The 20,185-nt window shown below is 29.2% G+C and overlaps 1 protein-coding gene across 1 annotated transcript; it reads right to left on the bottom strand.

Moving 5' to 3' along the window:
- Positions 1–15,243: 15,243 nt before the first annotated feature.
- Positions 15,244–17,832, bottom strand: LOC141617743 (uncharacterized). Its single transcript, XM_074434904.1, has 3 exons — positions 17,235–17,832; positions 16,912–17,054; positions 15,244–15,300 (listed from the first exon to the last, which is right to left on the bottom strand). Exons 1-3 carry the CDS (start codon positions 17,830–17,832, stop codon positions 15,244–15,246), a joined length of 798 nt encoding a protein of 265 aa, XP_074291005.1.
- Positions 17,833–20,185: the final 2,353 nt, after the last annotated feature.

Here is a 20,185-nt window from a genome sequence, read left to right as displayed (position 1 = left end):
TTCAACTTACGAATCAATTATTTACTTCAGGGGCGACAAAAATATTCAACAACTTTCAAATCAGTTGTACTATCCGACAATTTACTTTACAATATATCATAAGTTGATCACATTATCACTTTGATTTCAAGAGTGAAGTAAATGCCACTTCTGGTGGGAATACCAATGCTTTAAAATAAAGACATAGCTCATGAAAATGTCAACATCCTCGTACTTAACCACTGCTGGTGGTATAATCTTCAAATAATCTAGTATGTGCTTTCATATTCACTTCAGGGAACAATGCTCATTAATCGAAATACTTATGTAATGTCATATTCACTAGAAGGAATAATGATTGTTAACCAATAGGACGAGGTCCACGATTACAATCTCTCATTAGTTTGCTAAGTCACATGTGGGACGAGATTTCATGGATACTGTTTTAAGCCACATACATGATAATGTGTCTATAAAACTCCATTATTTGTATGAAAGATAAAATAATTTTATACTCAAATATGGTATCCCACTTGCTTATACATCCATGTATAAATATCAAGCTAAGTTTATTCTTAATTAATTTTTTTTAAGACTCAAATAATATTAAAGAAAAGTGGGTATAAACAATGTGAATTACAGGTCATAGTTTCAAAATATATACAATATATGAACTTCTGGCCATAGTATGAATATCAAAACTTCAACTCCTACATAATTATTTTCTTTCTCATATCTAACATCTAGTGTATATGAGTTTCACATGAGTTTTAATGAAATATTTTCTTACATGAGATATTATTTTCTTTCATTTGACAAATTTGGCTCAGATAAGGTCACATCATACCTTGAGCTCAATTAAAGCCTCTTCACTTGGCTTTGGCTCAATTTAGGCCGTAATATTAGGCTTAAGATTATGTCATATTCTCCACCTCTACTATAGGCAGAGTCTCTATGAAATGTCACATTCACTTCAAGGAATGGATTAAAGTTCAGATTTTATTATATTGTTCAACTTCAGGTGAACAATAATTAATTCACAGATAAACTTGTCTTTCATAAAGATCGATGTAAACTCTATCGCAGTTCATAAACTCGCAGCTGTGAACTGCTGACACTAGCATTTACATGTGGACTTATGGCCACTCACACTTAAACAATATGAATACATTATATGGATGAGACGATGTTAAATTACTACATGCCTTTAAAACTTTGAATTTAAAGTCAAAATTACAATATAAACGTATATGCTCATCTTTATAAAAGTTTCAATAGTTATTGGAAATAATATGACACTACAACAATAAAATACCGCCAAAATTTAATAAATGAAAACCGCAGCTTAACTATTAGGGCATCACATTGCACAACCAAAACTAGACTGATCTATTGTTTCATTACAAGGTAAATCCAAATAAGAGTCAAAATTTTGTACTCAACTTTCTTAGACGATGATGCAAGCAATCAATACATTATGCAAAAAGTCCACCGAAGCTATATAAATATATAAACACATTCCTAATTACGAAGAATCGAAGATGGACAATGAGTGCATAATAACACTACTAAGTTCAATTGATCGAAGCAATTTTGGTCAAGATATCCAACTAATATACCCATGCAACGAAGTCAAGTTACAGACCATATAAGACCATAATAAGACCAAATCCAAAATATTAAATATACACATGTGAAATGTAGTTTATGATTTCAAAATTGATCATACTAAAGAAGAAAAATCAAACATGATTAGATATACTAATAGGCGTGATCGCTAATCCAATGCACTAATTAAAATGCCAACAAATATTATTCACTCATCCTACTTACTGAACTGAGTCGCGAAAAGATAAAGATAAAAAAAATCACATGTGGAATGTCCACTATATGATACAACAACAAACTACCATATTAAAGTATTAACAATCCAAACAGCATTACTAGCATTAGAAAAGTATTTTAAATTTTAAGAAAACGTACCTTAATAAGTCTAATATACAATGGATTTGATCTGACTGATTTAAGAAGTAAAACAAACTCTCCATAATAATCCTTATGTTTTGGGGTAATAGTAATCCAGTACACTTGATTGCACAAATAAAATAGTTAATACAAATTCTAAAATTAGACGGTTTTATAACGTGAGACAATCCTTTTTTTTATTTTTAGAAACAATTATTCTTTTATTATAACCAATAAATGAGTATTTTTTTTATATATATCTTATATATATATATAACTGGGTTGAAACGCTGTGGATGCGCCACGTGTCAACCCAGCATTAAATACAAGTATTAATTACACCTGAACATTAAATATAAACATAATAAATGCTGTATAAATCTCAGCAAAATATATTATAATTTAATAAATTTTATTATAAAATTAAATTAAATAATTAGGGTGATTTGATTCTAAATTTTTAAAAAATTATTTTGATATAAATTCTAAAACGTAAATAATTATATTCATTGCGAAAAATGTTTCAAATTGAGTATAATTTTCATTATATTTATTGAAATATTTTTTATTTGTATAAATGATTAAAGTGAGTGTCTCATAATGTTTTATGTTTACGTAAAAAGACATTTTGAGAAAGTTATAAAACTTAGTGTGACCCGTGAATTTTCACAAACACTAAGTTATAAAACTTAGTGTGATCCCGTGAATTTTCAAAAAGACATTTTTGAGAAAGTTATAAAACTTTATGTCTATATATAAAGTTGGGTTGCAACAATGTAGATTAGACATGTAGCATGCAAAAGAAAATAAATAATTGGAAATTGGAAATAATATAGTACTTTGAAATATAATAGGTACACAAATTAGTAACTTACTGTAGTATGTAAAGGAAAATGATAAATTGACTAGAAATGAAATGAGGTGTACTAAATTACTAAATTACTACGCACATTCCCAATGTATGATTTATCTTCCGATACTCCGTATGAGACTACGAGTATACTATTATGTGCAATATTTTGTTTCAATGTAATGTCAACAAACAATGTTCAACGCACATTTTCCCAATTTTTCATTCAAAAGAGTGGTAGACTCATCATTGAATGTAACTCATATCTTTTTATTGACTACCTTCTCTTCATCCACTTATTTACCCCATAAATTTATTTCTCTCATCAGATTTGAGTCACATCCTTCTTTTTCTCTTTATTTTAAGAAGATTTGCAAAAAGCTTCAAATAAAAACTTAGCATTTATGAGTCACATTGATCATTTCCTAAATGTTAAATGTTTTTTATCATTGATTTGAGTATCATCGTCTAAGATCAAGATGATCCATTAAAGAACTTCACCGAACCCTACCTCGTTCCTGGCAAAATGGCCGCCAAATGCATCGGAAATGATAACCCTTTATTTCAAGGAGAAAATCAAATTGGTCATACTTCCCATGAAAAACAAATACTATACAACTTCAGTTGTTCAATGAATAGCAAAGTGGAATCACACATTCACACATATATGATGATATTATTAGGTTCAAGTGCAAGATCAACTATGAGTTCAAGTGAGGACAATTCCCTTACTAATATGATTCCATATTAGTTGTGGATAATTGAATATGTATATATGTGTATGATGATGTTCTCTAAGAATTACAACCAAAAAGGGAAGTTAATGAGATTAGAGGTTTATATTTCCTTATAGTAGAATGAAGGTCAAACTACCAAATTTTCACTTTGTCTTATTTATTCGAAATGCTGCATCCGTTTAGTTATGCATTCTTTCTAAATGTAAAAATTTCAATGGGTTCAATGAATAAAGAGTTCTAAACGGCTAACAATTTTGCATAACAAGCGGTATAGTTGTTGAATAAGTTCAAAACAGTTTGAGAAAATGGTGTAAAAACAATCGAGTTGGTGACAGTTATGCCAAAAATAAAAATATGGTACAACTTTTATTTTATACATCCATGCTTCTTTTCTTTAATTATGCTTATTAATTTTATATATATATATATATATATATATATATATATATATATATATATATATATATATATATATATATATATATATAGGCTTCTTTTCTTTCATTATGCTTACCCAAACTGAGAAAACAAAATCTAATGTATAAAATAGTTGATATTGATACTCCGAACAATTTTACGAATGTTGCCACTATTAGGGACTACTGTATATAGTATGGAGTACTAATGTTTCTATGAGTAACGATTTTCCCTATTTCTTAGAAAAAAACGAAATGGATGTTCATTACTTCTCAACTGTTCAGATTCTCTAGGCCTAATCGAATGGTTGTGAATTTACTTAAAAATGAAAAGGGTTAATGAGTAAAATTGGAATATAGTATATAATAATAATAATAATAATAATAAACATCTTTGTGGGAGAAAATGGACAACAAAAAAAACGGAGAGAATCCTCTTCCCTCATAGCTTTACAATTAGTAATTGTGTATACATTTTCAAGATGTTTAAATGCTCATCGCAATTTTACAAGTGGAGTACAAAAGTAGTGTGTTATACAAATATGTTGAAGTTTCAATGGTTTTTTTTCAAAACGTCATTTCTCGCTTTCAAATAGTTGAATTTCCAAATATTAAGAAGTTTACTCAATATGTAATGTTAAATTGGTAAAAAATTTATGTCACAACTGGCGATAAATTGTCTTCATAGAAACTATGGAGAAAATAAAATACTCCCTTCATTCAAATGAATTTCATATATTTTAGATTTATATGTGAAGTATATTTTAACAAGATTATAAAATTCATTTGAAAAGAGAGAGTACAAGAGTCAAAATAAGTTAAATAGAGGCGTTTATGCGTAATAAGTTAAATAGTGGTGAGAACCCGATGATTTAATAGAGGTGTTTGTGAGAATTTTTATGAGGCTTGGTGTCGACATGTCTTTTTACGTAAACATAAAGCTGTTCAATCGACACCAAGCCTCATAAAAATTCTCATAAACCCGTGAATTTCACGGGTCACAAACCTAGGTAGAATCCCGTAATAAGTTAAATGTGAGATTTTGATAGCTTTAAATAGTGTGATAACGAGTATGTATGTACACAGTGATCGCGAGTGCATTTAAATAATCAAAACAAAAGTAATGATTATAAAATAATATAGAATTATAAACGACATGAAAAAGTAGAAAAAGTGTTATATTTTTCTTTAATATCTTCAATTAAAATATGTATACGTCGAGTATAAATATTGATCATGACTAGCTAAATATTACTTTTAGTTAAATATTTTATATGGCATCTTCTAAATACTTTGAAGTTAAATCTCAAAATATATTATTTAAGAAAGTTTAACCTATTTTATTTACAAGTAAACTCTTAAACATCATTTATATATAGTTGTTTAAAAATATAAAAGGTGCAATTCTTATAGATATGTTTGACACATAACACGTGTAAGACACAATGAAAACATTTGAATAAGTTGAGTTTGAACTCTATATGTTTGATACATTAATATCACACGTTATAAATAAAAAACAAAAAATTATATAAAATTATATTCACATTATTTTGAACAAATATTAATTGATTTGGAACATAAAGTATAGTGAAATGATATAATTTGAGAACTTAATGTTGATTGTTGCATTATTCGAATAAATTTTATTTTAATTAATATGATATTTGATCAGTCATAAAATAATTTATAAACATTGATCATACATAACTAATTATCACTTATTAGTTTTAATTAAAACGGTATGTATTTTATTTTAAAACATTGAAGTTAAACCTAAAAAATTGAATTTGAGAAAAATTGATTTATTTTTATTTATAGTTAAAAATATTAAAGGTCATATACAAATTTTGTTATTTTTCTTCAATTATAATAATAAAATTTTAAAACAGGCCGCGCGAAGCGCGGGATACTACCTAGTATATAGTATTGGTCCATTTTACAATGTGAGATCGTCCCATACAATAATTACTGAACAATTAATCAATAACCGTATTAACCATGCGCAAGGAAAATGATATTAGCTACCTAGATTTTGATACACATGATAAGGCATACGAAGATGGCAATTACAAATTTGCTTGTATCAAAAATCAACAGAGCCGCAATTGGGGAATTGCGTATGAAAGAAATAGATACAAAATCCACAATTCGCAAAAATTCCAAAATAAAATTCAATTGGTCTCCCTTGTGACGGGTTACCATTTGTGGCGGATATTTTGTGAGTTAAAATGGTAAAAAAATGGGTTAGTGGAGAAAGTGGACCACATGAATAGTGTTGCAGAGAGAGAAAAAGTGGGTACTTTGTGAGGTAAAATGGTATCCGTCACTCAAGAGTGACGGATATGTGCCGTCACAAATAATAATTTGTGAATAAAATTTATGTGAAAACCAAAGTCACTATTCTTGAATTTGTCAAGGAAAATCAACAGTAGAATTCCATAAGAATCTTACACTAAACCCAAAAAAATAATACTCCGTATAAATTAATGTATTAAACACACCGCTGAAAGCATGAATTCAAATCAATCCCAAATAATAATATGATGCATGTCAGATAGAGATACAAATCATCAGACATATCTTATCTTATTATTACTCTTAACGGAATAAACAAACGTGAATCATAAGCATTATCGATGTTGCAAGATTTTAACGCTGCTACTATATTTTAATAGATGTTAATGCTATTTTTTTTTCATATGATCAGCTAATATACAAGTATCTAGGAAGAATTTAAATTGATGAAAGCGTACCTTATGTAATGGAAATGTAAAGAGATGAGTCTAGAACCATCCTACAATTATGAATATTCATACTCTATAATTAAGGACATTCATAATAGATGTGACTTATGGACATCCACAATAAGTATTCACAACAAAGGACAACTTATAAGATCAAACAATTCTAGGTAAGAGAGTACAATACTTAAAGCAACAATAGTGATGACTGTATCAACTTGAAGACTTATAAAGTTTTGCAAACAAATGAAAAACTTTAAACTTTTGTAACAATTTTGCAAACTCAATTAAAATTCTCAGAGAAGTCTTGGTTTGTGAATGAAGGGAAGTGCTCCTTTTATAGAGGAGACATTTAAGAGAGAGCAAACTAGGATTTACAAGTCAAAGCTTTTGGTATGTCACAAAAGATTTGACCTTCCCATATTTGCACTAAAAAGAGCCTCTTCTAACAAGCAAAAGAAACAAAGTAGGATTTGTAATTATCCCAAAAGAGCTTTTGATTTTCCAGAAACAAAGTAAAGAGACAATCACAAGAGGACAACTCTTGAGATCAACTCTTTAGCACTTTTAAGGAAACCTTTTGAGATAGGAAACTAGGTTTGTGACCCGTGAAATTCACGGTTTATCTGTTTTAGTTTTATTATTTTTATCGTATTGTTTATATTTGTTCGAGTAATTAGTTGATCCATTAAAAAAATGTAGTCTTGAAATACATAAAATTTAGTTAGTTAACGCCTTATTTCTTTGACAACTAAACTATATATTGCACTTTAGTTGTTGTTTTGATTAATATACTAATAACATGTGATTTTAAAAAAACAAAATAATACCTTCAAATCATCAATGAGTTCAATAATTCATGGTACTCATGTAAAAAAAATTAAATGGTTAAGGTTCCCTTTTAATTAGATTGTATAGATTTGTACTAAAATTTCTATGTGAAAGTTTGAACGTCCCTTTGTCATTTAGGATAAATAAAGTTAGTAAGTGAAGATGAAAGGGCAAATTAATGCATAATGTTAAATTATTTTCTCTTTTTTTTTTTTTTTTTTTTTTTGAGAATGATAAATCTCACAATGTAAGGAGCTTAAAACATATATGATTATAGGGTTTTTTTTATCTTCTCAACTAGTTTTGAAGCCCGTGAAAATCACGGGATCGTTAATAGTTGACTATGTTTAAGTGTTTAAGTTGTGAATAACTTATATGGAGTAATCCCCCTCTCTCAATCATTTGTTTAATTTTAATTAAAAAAACCACTCACAAATAATTAAAAAAAAAAGGTAAATAAATTAACACGACCGAGGGAGTGGTATTTTAAAACAAACGTTTAATACACTCCAAATTTTTGATTCGGGATGATACGCAAACCAAAATGTGAATAGCTTGGTTGTTTTAAAGCGATGACACAATCCGTCAAATTGAATTTCTTGGTACTTCTGGTCTTATGGACAATCTTGACGCCATAGAAGTATTGGAACATGAATTTGCGCTCCATTGTCGTCCCCTGTTTTCAAAGGCTTTAAAAATATGAGTACAAGTTTCTACCAATAAAACAAAACATTAAAAGAAGTCACCTTCCATATATGAACAAATTATATTGAAATTTATTTTCTACTCCATATGCAGTTAAAAACCTCATAACTTCGAAATATATAGCGTGATTACTTTTCATTCATTATCCTTTCATTCTCTACAAAAATATAACCTTCTTATTACTTCACTTATATAAGTACACATATCGATATAGCATTTAAATAAATACTCCCGTCAAAATCCTAAAACTCGTGCAATATGGATAATTTTTCTAGTCTCGTAAAATTATTTCTTATTGGGTATGCAAAATAATTACGCGAAGTTCAAAGCACATCCATGTTAGGATCACATTAACATATACATACCTCCTATAATAACATCATTAATTAAATTATCAAGTTAATTAATTGAATTAGGCCCTATTCTTTCTTTAAGCTTATTTTCACCCATTTCGATTCAAATATGACTCTATTCATTGATTCACTCCATTCATTCGATTCGATTCGATTCACTCGATTCGATTCAAATTTTCCATTAAATTCAGCTCATTTCAGCTTTACTAATTTAAATAATAGTTATTATTAATTTTGTTAACAATAATACTATTTTTTAAATATTAATATTATTTATTATTATTATAATTATAATTAATAATATTTTTAATAATTTATTTATTTATTATTATTACTATTATTATTATTATTATTATTATTATTATTATTATTATTATTATTATTATTATTATTATTATTATTATTATTATTATTATTATTATTATTATTATTATTATTATTATTATTATTATTATTGTTATTATGATGATGATGATGATGATGATAATGATAATGATGATGATGATGAATATTATTATTAAAATGAATAATAATGTTATTAATGTTGTTGTTGTTGTTGTTGTTGTTGTTGTTGTTGTTGTTGTTGTTGTTGTTGTTGTTGTTGTTGTTGTTGTTGTTGTTGTTGTTGTTGTTGTTGTTGTTGTTGTTGTTGTTGTTGTTGTTGTTGTTGTTGTTGATATTATTATTATTATTATTATTATTATTATTATTATTATTATTATTATTATTATTATTATTATTATTATTATTATTATTATTATTATTATTATTATTATTATTATTATTATTATTATTATTATTATTATTATTATTCATATTGTCATTGTTATTATAATTATTATTGGTATTATTATTAAAATTCATAACATTTATTGGTATTATTATTAAAATCCATAACATTTATTATTAATATTATTAATGAGGCACACCGAACCGACTTGACTCACTTGCCAATACGGGGTCTTACAAGTCAACACGCTTGCCAACATGGTTACAAATTCACTTGGTACCCTACGAATCACAAATTGTTAAAAGCGAATTCTATCAAGTTGATTACTGAAAATACATGTAACACATTTCTATAAACGAATCGCGAATCGGTAAGGTGTATTCATAGCGAATATGGTAACCGTTCTTGCCAAACCATCATTTGAGGTACACATAAAACCTATAAATATCTCACTATTCACCAATCAATGGTAAAAACTTCTCACCAACAACTTCCTCTCTCTAGAAGTAAGACTACTCGAGCTACTACAAGAGGGCACAGAGACCTTAGCTTCAAGCAAGGTCCCGAGTATCCACCATTACCGTAAGGCATCAGAGAAAGACCTTTTGCATACCCTCTGAGGCCTTTGTTACGCGTGAAAGATCCATCCGAAGAGAGCAAGCATAGGCTCGAGATGCCATATGAGAGTAGGGCGTTGACTCGACCTGAATTCGAGCAACGCTTACTTGAGTTTTTTTATTCTAAACAAAAATTTTACTAATATCATTATTAATATGACCTTATTATTTATTATTGTTATTAAAAATATTATTAGTAGAAAAATACTATTTTTTCATTATTATAATTTATGATTATTCTTATATAATATTATAATTTTTTTCTTATAAATATTAATTTTAGTATTACTATTATACTATAAATATTAATATATTATAGTTGATACTAACAATAATATTTAATACTATTATTATTATTAATAGGGTAAATTGATAACTTATACCTATTATAACACACTTTTTCAAAGTTTATACCTAGAATAATTTTTTTTCAAAACTTATACCAAAAATCTCTATTTCTTTCATCCTTGATACCAAATTTATGAAAGTGACTATTTTACCCTTACTATTAAGCATATCACTATCATTCCCACCCACATTGCTCCCTTCCCCCACCAGAATAAACCACATCCATTCCACCCCGACGACACCACCACCAATTCCGACATCACCGCATCGGCATCACCACCTTATCCCCCATCGTCGTTAACATCAAGCACCACCATTTTCATCCCTCTTATGGCAACCCCACCACCACTAAAACCAACACCATTTTCCATTTAAATCTAGAGAAATTTTTGAAGAAGAGGGTGATTAAACTTGCAATAACGAATAAATCTACACTTGATCTTACTGGGTACAAAATGGTAATCGTCTTTTGAGGAAAATTTGATTGTGGTTAGGTGAATTAGGGAGTGGAGTAGAAGTTGTATCTTTTGGAGTGAGGTAGAAGCAATATCGATTTCGATGGAAATGGGAAAATTTGATTGTGGTGGAGGAGAATTAGGGATTGGAGTGTCCACTGTCCACCATTGTTGATGGTGGTGTAGATGTTGAGCATAGCGGTGCTATAAGGTGGTGGTATATGTACGGTCTGCGTTAGTGACTTAGTGTTGATGACATGGCAGGGCGTTAGGTTCGGCGATGAATGTTGTGAGGTCGGTCTTGTGATGGGACGACAGATTGGATGCGACAGTTTGGTGGTTATAAAGGCGGCGACACTGGTGGGGGAAGAGAGGGTTTGAGGTTGATGTGTGGTTGTTTTGGTGGGGGGATTGGGGGAAAGGGGTCAATGAGTTTGGGAATGATCCGAGAGATGAGTGATGAGTGATGAGTGATGAGTGATGAGTGATGAGAGTGAATAGTAAGGGTAAAAAGGTCAATTTTAAAGATTTGGTATCAAATATGAAAGAAATAAGGATTTTTGGTATAAGTTTTGAAGAAAAATTATCTAAGGTATAAAATTTGAAAAAACGTATTATAGTAGGTATAAGTTATCAATTTACCCTTATTAATATGATTATTTCAGTTCAATTCAAACTCATTGATTCGATTCGATTCACCTTATTTATTCTATTGATTCGATTCGATTCATTCAGCTCCATTGATTCGATTCGATTCAGATTCACTCCATTCATTCGATTCACTCGATTCGATTCAGCTCACTCTCATTCAGTTCGATTCATTCATTCACTCTAAAAAGTCAGAAAGAACAGGGCCTTAGCACCTCCAATTAAGACTATTAAATATAAATATATGAACAAAAAGAAAAGGAAAAAGGAGACACAAAATTCCAATAAAATACTCTAATCACAGAAAGAACAGAAAAAAAAAACTAACTTTTGGAAGGACGGGTAATGTTGGTTTGGACAACCTGGTATCAAATAAGACAATATGAATTGGTATTTTGATGAGATTTTATAGAAAGAAAATCAATGACTCTAAATTTTCTCGTTTGAGTTGCTAATGATTTTCAATTACCTGTTTAATTAATGGTTCTTTAATTGCCTCTTTAATTAATGATTCTTCAATTGTCTTTTTATTAATTGACCATTGCTTTGACCGGCTTAAAGATTATAGAATATGAATGGTTTTCTTCACCAACAAAACACTGCAACTTGCCTCTTTATTGCTTGAATGGAGATATTGTTTTTATTGTCGTTTTGATGCCTTTTAAAGTATTTGGCCTTATGTTTATCTTGCAAAGAAACGGTCGTGAACTTTTATGTGAGTAACTTTAACAACTATTTCGAATAATTCCAAGGAAAGGTTACATATATTTAAAATATCACATTTTGTGTTATAATAATATACTCTGTAGTATATATAAGATTAGATTTGGGACACAAAGTAAGAGAGTAAACTAAGGATCAAAACTTTATAGGCGGACTCTAATAACTATTATTAGTAGTATAAGATGAGCAAAACTAATTACACATTTCTCGGAATCACGCAATAAATAGAGATTTATGCATATACGATTCTAAACATAGCTTCTTCATATTCGATCATTCATCAAAAATTATAATCAAAACAATACTATTATATTTCATACGAAATATTAGCCTTTCCTAATTCAGAAGAAAATAAAATATAAACAAATTATTCAAAAAAAATATGTATCCAAAAAATATTGTGAGTTACAGAATAGTATATTTGATAGAAAACAAAAAAATGATTTAAAGGCTTGAAAGCATTGGAATTGGAACAATGAATTGGAGAATAAGAATCGGTTTCTAACTAATTACTATTTATGCATATTATAACACTATGATAAGATCAAATTGACATATGTGCATCGTACTTTAACAATTTGGCTAAGCAATTTGATTTGTAACCTGTTTGACAAAATAAAAATAGAACATAAGTGTTACAAAGGAGACCAAGTGTAGGAAAGAGTGAAGGACAATAATGTAACAACATGTCAATAACTTATTAAAGGTTTTGCTACCATTCGATATTTCAAATACACCATTGTAGAAAAAAGAAAAACCGACAAAAATGAAAGAGTCATCTAAACCAAGAAAAAAATATATAAAGAAGATCCATAGCCATTATTTCAAATCTCGTGCATTGTTATTGGTATGTGAGTATGTCATCCTCCTATAATATTAATACAAACACACACAAAAAAATAACTAATAAAATTCTAATTAATTCAAAACATAATAAAAATAAAAAGTGAAACAATTAATTTATTTCTCATTGTATAGTTTACCTACCAATTTTTTGAATAAAGTTGAAAATTCATTCTCCTGCAATATTAATATAAACACAGAAAAATAACTAATAAGATTCTAATTAGTTCCAAACATAATAAAAATAAAAAGCAAAATAATCATTTAGTTCTTTAGCTATACCTTACCTACCAATTTTTTGAATCAAGTTGGAAATTCATTCTCCTGCAATATTAATACAAACACAAAAAATAATAACAAATTAATACAAAGCATAAGAAAAATAAAAAACGAAACAATTAGTTTACTTTTCTATGTATACTTTAGGTGCTTTTTTTGAATAAAATTGAAAATTAGGGTGAAAAATTCTATTACAAAATCTCTCAAAATTTTATGAATGAAAGAAAAATAAAAAATATGGTACATAAATACAGAGTATATATAGTAATGATGAAAGAAAAGTTAAAAAATCATTTCATTAAATAAAGGAAATAATGGTTAAATAAATAAGGTAAATAAATAACAAAAATTATGAGAGGAGATCAATGGTTTACTTTTTTTTTTTTCTTTCTTTTTTGTGTTTATACCTTATATTTTTAATTTTTTTTTTACCTTATATTTTTTTAATTTTCTTAAATTGATAATCCATATCACTTTTATTTTTTACCATGTCACATTAAAAGTTGCCACATCACCATTAAACTTGCCATGTCACATTTTTTAGGTTAGCTTTTAATAAGATTTTATAGATAGAAACTATTATATGTATTATAGGTTTTATAGCCATTATACAACCATAAATTCTAATATTTTAATTTTAATTTTAATTTATTTTTTGGTATTATTTAATTAGATAATTGATTGCCGAGAAACTCAAGAAGTGAATTAATTAGGAAAAAATGTTAATGAAAATTATGGGTGTTAACTGTTAAGTAATATAAAGAGTTTTAATCAATTTATTAACATATTATATTATAAAAATTAATTAAATAGGAAAAAATTTAATTAATTTGGTGGGGGTTAAGTATTATGAAGAGTTTTAATCAATTTATTACCATGTTTAATTAAAAAAATGAATTAAATAAGAAAAAATGTTAATAAAAATGGTGGGTGTTAAGTAATATGAAGAGTTTTAATTAATAAGTTTAATTAATCTATTAACATGTTTTATTACAAAAATTTCAATTAAAATTAAAATTTTAATTATAAATTATAAATTTTATTAACCTGTTTTATCACAAAAATTTCAATTAAAATATCAATATTAATTATAAATTATGAAATTTTGATGTAAATTTCTAAGGGTTACATAAATTTTGGAAAACAATATATTTAATATACAAAGATCATTTAGGAATATAGATAATATTTTTAATATTATAGATAAGTGAATTTAATTAATTTATAGATAAATGAATTAAATTAATGCCATGTAATAATAAATTAATGCCGGTTGACGAAATGAGCGGAAAAAGGGGGATTGTCGTTGTTGGTAGGAACAGTGATGATAAGAGACGGGGTAATTGGGGTATGAATGTGTGTGTGGCATTTGGGTTATGCGGCTGACGTGAGCTTCAAATGTCTGTGTGGCTTTTTTATCCTATATGGCATTGTCTACGTGGACTTAATTGATAATTTTAGGATAACGTTTTAATAATATTTTATAGATATTTTTATTCTCATAAATTATATTTTTTTTATAGTAACATAGTTATAAAGTTTATATATGCTAGTCTTAATATATCATCTATATCAATTTGTCAAAAATCCTAAATTTTTAATTTTTGCATAAATGATAAAATGAGTTAAATATATAGTAGCCTACTACAAATTTCATTGAAATCTCATTATATGTTTTGTATATATACATTAGATAGATAATTTGACATGTACGCATAAATATTAGATAATAATTTACATTTAACCATTATCCTTGTCAATAGGATTTTTTTGCCGAACTTGTTAATAAGATTGAGATCCTCGCAACTCCAATTTCATTCTATGAGAAATATTATTCAAAGGAAAAATGCTGAATAAAAAAAATAATACATACCCAAATAAAACATACTTTTGAAAGTTTCTGAAATCCTAAAAAAAAATTATGAACCTAAAAACAATTAGTCATTCATATTCAATTCGTGTTGTCAATCTTGTTGTTAGTTTATAATATAGTATTGAGTGGAATGGAGGGAGTATTTGCTTATGCAATTCTAGTATTTTCTTCTTCATATAGTCTTTGTTCTCCAATGAAATATCCCTACAAAAACAAAAACAAAAACCACTGAGTGATTAATAACAAACAAAATGGTGAAATTTGATTTATGTAATATAAACCTTATCGTTATTAATTTAAGTTTTCCCATAAATAATGGAAAAAAGAGGGCATTGAATCACAAAGATGTAAATGTATTTACCTTTGAATAGCACAACTCCACAAATCTTGATAGCCCCTAAATGGAACAAAATAACATATATGAGAAGGTTAAAAATGTGAAGAGTACTTCATAACCAATGGAACTTAAAAATAAATAAATAAATTATTAATTTAAAACCTTAATACACTTACCTTGATGCTGATAAAATGATAAGAAAGATTATTGACACATATTTATAATTCTTTTGGCGATGGGGGCAAAAAGATATTGGCTTATTTTGGCTCACAAATGTTGTCTTCCATCAAATATTTATAGCCAAATGAGGATGCGTTTTATGAATTTTGGCATCTTTTTTTATTATTATCAAATTTAATATATACATAAATATGTAGCAAAATTTTATGACTTTTGAGCATTCTTTTTCATTATTAGCAAATTTAATATAGACATAAATATAGAGTAAGGAGAAATGAAATGTAAAAGGTTTGCTTTAATTTTTTTTTTTTTTTTTTTTTTTTTTTTTTTTTTTTTTTACAAAATCCACATTGCATGAGAATTGTTTAGAGAGTTTTATCTTACGAAACTAAAAGATGGTAGATATTTTGCCTTGCTTTTTATTTATAAATTATATTTATAGATTTATATATGTATCCAATTAATGAAATTGAACAAGTTTATTGCAATAAGATTTAAGAGGGAATTGCACATATAAACAGTTTAAAATTAGAGTGATGTAGATTTTTATTTCTCGTTTAACCTATTCTAGTCTATAAAATATAATTAAAAGGCTACCCTAAAATGACAAATAAACGCACCTAGACAAAGCCATGTAGGATCCAAAAAGCCACCTAGATTAAAATTTAATGTGACGTGACATATTTAAATGTGATGTTTCATATTTTTAATGTGATGTGGCGAATTAATGTGACATGAATTATCAATTTATTATTACATGACATTAATTTAAATCATTTATCTATAAATTTATTTAATTCACTTAGACCTATAATATTAAAGGATATTATCATTATTCTTAAATTAATTTTGTATATTAAATATAGCTTCCAAAATTTATATATCCCTTAAAAATTTACATCAAATTTCATAATTTATAATTAATAATGACATTTTAATTGAAATTTTTGTAATAAAACATGTTAATAAATTTCATAATTTATAATTAAAATTGGAATTTTAATTGGAATTTTTGTAATAAACATATTAAAGAATTAATTAAGAAACCTCTTCATATTACTAAACACTCACCATTATTAACATTTTCCTATTTAATTAATTGTTTTTAAAATATTTGTAATAAAACCTGTTAATAAATTAATTAAACCTCTTCATATTACTGAACACCCACCATTTTTTTTTTTGCAAGAGAATACATCCTAAGTTTATTCATCCACTGTGGGGAACAAAATAGGAAGAAATCTTACAAAGAGTATCCAAAAGATTCAAGAATAAATAGCCATGAGGAAATCAACTACCTCATCCTCTATATTCCTATAATGATGCAAAATCCTAACACTAACCACATACTTGATCTGGTTAAGTAGGACTCTCCAATCTTTTTCAATACCCGTGAAAATACGATGATTCCTCTCTAACCAAACCGCATAAGTTGCAGCCCCTAGACAACATCTATAAAGACTAGCTTTTCAATGCTTCCTTTTTTTCCTTGTATTACACCAATCCACCTCTTTCCACAAATCCACCGTCTTGCTTCTCATTTGAACCCAACACAAGAGGCTGTGCCATAGAGCAGTAGAGTAGCTACATTTGAAGAAGAGATGCGAATGCGATTCACTACCTTGTTTGCAGAGGCAGCACCAATTCACAAGAAGGATCCCCCTAGATGAAATAACATCCACCGTGGCTAATTTTTGTTGTAAAGCCAAGCTGAAAATGAAGCTGTGTTTAGGGACCATATTGACATGCCAGACTGTATTTGCCCATCTGACAGTAGGAAATTTAGGCCTAAGTATGTCATACATTCTGCTAACCTGAAATTTACCTTGAGTAACACAGCTGCGCAAAAGTTTAGTTGCCCCTTCAATATCACCTGCCTGCTGAACAAGGAGATTTTTTACTGTCAGGATACCCCGCCAACATTCAAAATGATGAGCCTTAATCTCCACAGTCCATATACTCCCATTTTTCAAAGTATAGCAGGCATTCCATCTACTCCAAATAGATGAAACATTCTCTGAGAGCCTCCAAATCCATTTGCATAATAAAGCCTTGTTCCAAGATAAAATCTCCTTAATGTTAAAGCCTCCCTCATCCCAAGGACAGCAGCAGGCCTGCCAACTTTTCATAAACATTCTCTTTTGCCCCTCCTGAACATTCCAAAGATAATTCCTGCAATACTTGTTCAACAATTTCAGTATAGTTTTAGGAAGGAGCATAATGGAGCACCATTAATTCTCCAACCCAAATAAGACTGAATTAAGTAATTGCAATCTTCCAGTGTATGAGAGTAGCTTTGTAGTCCAGTGCTTAATAGAGCTCAGCACCTTGCATAATAACTCATCATACATGTGAGAGTGCAGTTTACTATCATGAAGTGGCAAGCCCAAGTATTTGAAAGGGAAAGCACCCTCTGTATATCCAGTCAGTCGAGTAATCATTTCTTTGGTTGCCTCTGAAACACCACCAAAGTAGATATTTCTTGTCTACATTTGCAAATAATCCAGAAACAGAACCAAAATGATCAAGAGTCTCAGCTACTGCTTGGACAGAAGGGACATCACCCCTAACAAACACCATCAAGTCGTCAGCAAATATAACGTGTGTCAAGTTTATACCAGCACACTTAGAGTGATATGAGACCTGAGGTCTCATACACAAGGTCCTAAGATACCTAGAAAGAACTTCCATGGCCAACAGAAAGAGATAAGGGGAGAGTGGATCCCCTTGTCTCAAACCACCCTCTCCCTTGAAAAAACCAGAGTAACAACCATTCACCCTAATAGTAAACCAAAGGCTCTGCACACACCCCATGAGCCATTTTATAAACATAGGAGGGAACCTTAAGCTCATCAAAACCCTCTCAATGAAAGCCCATTGAACAGAATCAAAAGCTTTGTGAATATCCACTTTAATCAAACTCCTTGAAGAACAATTCTTATGATTATAGCCTTTGATAAGAGTCTGTGAGAGCATAATATTCTCAAAGATATCCCTTCCCTTCACAAATGCAGCCTGCTCTTGCCCAACCAATTTAGGTAATAAAGGAGTTAATCTATTGACCAACACCTTGCTAATGGTTTTATAAAGCACTGAGCAGCAAGTTATAAGACGAAAATCTCTAACAGTAGTTACAACCTCTTTTTTTGGAATAAGAGTCAACACTGTTACAGCAGCCTGTTTAGCTAACTTGCCATTTTTGAAAAACGCCTTGACAGCAGCCAGGAAATCCCCTACAATAATACTCCAAGCAGACTTAAAAAAAACCAGCAGAGAATCCATCAAATCCAGGACTTTTATTATCATTAGTTGAGAACAAAGCATCTTTAATTTCCTTATTACTAACTTGAGCACACAGACTAGGAGAATCCTCAGCAGTGACACAAGCTCCAGAGGCCACAAAGCTATCATCCAAACTGAGGACCTCCTGCTTGTTCCCTAATAAGTCCTTATAGAAATCCACAAAAGCCAAGTTTACATTAGTGACTCCCTGGACAGTAACTCCATTATGAGTCTGGATTTGACCAACTATACTTTGTTGTTTCCTTTTTGCTATCCGAGCAAAGAAAAATCTATTAGAGCAATCATTATACTTGATCCCCTGAATTTTAGCCCTTTGGTATAACATCTTTTGCTCCGCATCTTTCAGCCGTTTGTACTGTGCAATCAACTCATTTTCCTGTGTCATTAAGGCAATATCCCCCAAATGAAGCCTAAGATCTTGCTGACAGGCTACCAGCTTCTCATTCACCTCCTTAACCCTTTGAGTCAACCCACTGTACTCCTTTTTATGAATTAGAGCAAGTCTCTTCTTAACAGCAGAGAGTTTCCTAAAAAACTGGTACATAAGAGATCCCTTAGAAGTAGCAGCCCATCCCCCTGTTACCAATTGTAGATAATTTGGGTGGCCAGCCCAACAATTTAAGAAACTAAAGTGCACTTTTGGCCTCACTTGATCCATGACAGACACCAACAGTGGGGAATGATCAGAAATCCCAGGAAGAAGCACATTGACAGTAGAGTTAGGGAAATCAACAAGCCATTGTAAATTTACCATAGCTCTATCTAATCTAGACCAAACCCTAGTACCATCCATATGTTTATTTGTCCAAGTGAATTCACATCCAGAAGTATTAAGATCCTCCAATTGACAATCTTGGATACAATCATTAAACTCCATTATTTCAGCAACCCTAGGAGGATTAAGGCCAAATCTCTCACTAATGTCCCTTATAATGTTAAAATCTCCAAGAACAAGCCATCTACTCACAACCAAAGAAAAATCGGTAAGGTGAGACTAGAGTTCACCTCGTTCCTGACCAGAATTACAAGCATAAACCATGGTAACATCCATTAATTGATTAGTTGCATGGTGTTTAACCACAAAATGAATAAATTGCTTAGTAGCTCTACTACTATGAATAGAAACAGTCATGGGATTCCATAATACCCAGATTCTCCCATTGTAATGAGCTAGGTAGTTAGCAATAATCCTATAATTGGCACATTTAGTATCCCAAATAGGCTGAGCATTTTGCTCTTAACATGAGTCTCCAAAATCCCTAAAATATC

This window comes from Silene latifolia, chromosome X, assembly GCF_048544455.1.
Source record: "Silene latifolia isolate original U9 population chromosome X, ASM4854445v1, whole genome shotgun sequence".
In the NCBI taxonomy this organism is placed as follows: Eukaryota; Viridiplantae; Streptophyta; class Magnoliopsida; order Caryophyllales; family Caryophyllaceae; genus Silene; species Silene latifolia.
Note: the sequence above shows the minus strand (reverse complement) of the source record. Positions and strands in the feature narration are given on the sequence as shown.

What these genes read in the sequence shown, in the direction of transcription:
- LOC141617743 (XM_074434904.1), bottom strand. Translation starts at nt 17,832, where the DNA reads ATGCTCCTTCCTAAAACTATACTGAAATTGTTGAACAAGTATTGCAGG. An exon ending in GTGCTGCCTCTGCAAACAAG is followed by an intron (nt 17,055 to 17,234) that starts GTAGTGAATCGC and finishes GATGTTGTCTAG; the next exon opens with GGGCTGCAACTTATGCGGTT. An exon ending in ATAGGAATATAGAGGATGAG is followed by an intron (nt 15,301 to 16,911) that starts GTAGTTGATTTC and finishes TTGTTTTTGTAG; the next exon opens with GGATATTTCATTGGAGAACA.